The 1470-nt window shown below is 37.5% G+C and overlaps 1 protein-coding gene across 1 annotated transcript in view; it reads left to right on the top strand.

Annotated features, from left to right (window-relative positions):
- Window positions 1-1470, top strand: part of Tll1 (tolloid like 1) — a 205632-nt gene that overhangs the window by 170405 nt on the left and 33757 nt on the right. Inside the window, exon 15 of the mRNA XM_010629860.3 lies at window positions 1018-1178. Within this exon, the coding sequence (XP_010628162.1) occupies window positions 1018-1178 (161 nt within the window). The remainder of the gene's footprint in view (window positions 1-1017; window positions 1179-1470) is intronic.

Below are 1470 nucleotides of genomic sequence, written 5' to 3'. Positions count from 1 at the left end.
GGCTGTTTCCAAGATTTAGCTATTACAAACTGTGCCGCTATAAACATGGGTGCACATACTTCTGTGTTATATGTTTCTTTTAGTTCTTTTGGAAAGATACCCAGCAGAGGGATGGCTGGGTCAAATGGAACCTCCAGTCCAAGCTCTTTGAGGTATCTCCATATTGATTTCCATAGTGGTTGCACCAGTCTGCACTCCCCAACAATGGATTTGTCTGAGAAATGTCTATTCATTTCGGATGCCCATTTCTGAATTGGGTCTTTATATTTGAGGGGTCTGATTGTTTTGAGTTCTTTATATATTCTAGATAATAGCCCTTTGTCTGAGGAGCAGCTGGTAAAATTTTTTCCCCACACTGTAGGTTGTCTCTTAGCTCTGTTGATGGTTTCTTTTGCAGTGCAGAAGCTTTTTAATAAGATGAGATCCCAGTTGTTGATTCTTTCTGCTAGTTCCTGTGCTACTGAGGATTTGTTCATAAAGTCTTTTCCTAGGCCAATGTCTTCAAGAGTTCTGCCTAACTTATCTTCCAGCAAGTTTACTGTTTCTGTTTAATATTTCGATCTTTAATCCACTTGGATTTTAATTTAGTGCATGGTGAAAGAAAAGGCTAGTTTTAATATAAAGTCTTTTCCTAGGCCAATGTCTTCAAGAGTTCTGCCTAACTTATCTTCCAGCAAGTTTACTGTTTCTGTTTAATATTTCGATCTTTAATCCACTTGGATTTTAATTTAGTGCATGGTGAAAGAAAAGGGTCTAGTTTTAACTATAAAGTGATTTAAATCGCTATAGTTCAGAAATAATTTGCTTTCTTCCAAAACAACAGAATAATAGTTTTTAAGTGGGATTTGATAATTAAAATAGTTATGCTAAAAGCTAAGAAATGGCGAAAGCTGTTTCTATACTTGAAAATCCAGAATGTGGTTAAAATTCAGTGCCATATGTTGGGGCATCGACGTGGAGATACTCAGACTGGCGTGGCTTTTCTAAGGAGCACCTTTCCCTTTCGTTTTCTTCTAGCTGCCTGCGGCGGACTCCTTACCAAGCTGAATGGCACCATAACCACCCCTGGCTGGCCTAAAGAGTACCCTCCTAATAAAAACTGTGTGTGGCAAGTGGTTGCACCAACTCAGTATAGAATTTCCATGAAGTTTGAATTTTTTGAATTGGAAGGCAATGAAGTAAGTGCACAATCGATAGAAAATTTTAAATTGACATTTTGAGAATCTCTGAAGGCAGACAGACAAACGTAAGATAAGGAATGTGTTATAGTTATATGACTATTTTAGTCTTTCTCTGTTCCACCATTAATTTCTGCAACTAATGATTCTCATTATCACTGGATAATATTTTAAACTATTTCTGGGAGATTGAGAATTATCCAGGGCTGGGGATTTGGCTCAGTGGTTCCATTGCCTACCTTGCAAGTGCAAGGGTTCAAGTTCTATCCCTGGAATCAAAAAAAAAAAAAAA

This window comes from Fukomys damarensis, unplaced genomic scaffold (assembly GCF_012274545.1).
Source record: "Fukomys damarensis isolate Sample0158 unplaced genomic scaffold, DMR_v1.0_HiC HiC_scaffold_18, whole genome shotgun sequence".
Lineage (NCBI taxonomy): Eukaryota > Metazoa > Chordata > Mammalia > Rodentia > Bathyergidae > Fukomys > Fukomys damarensis.
This window is presented reverse-complemented; position numbering and strand designations above follow the sequence as displayed.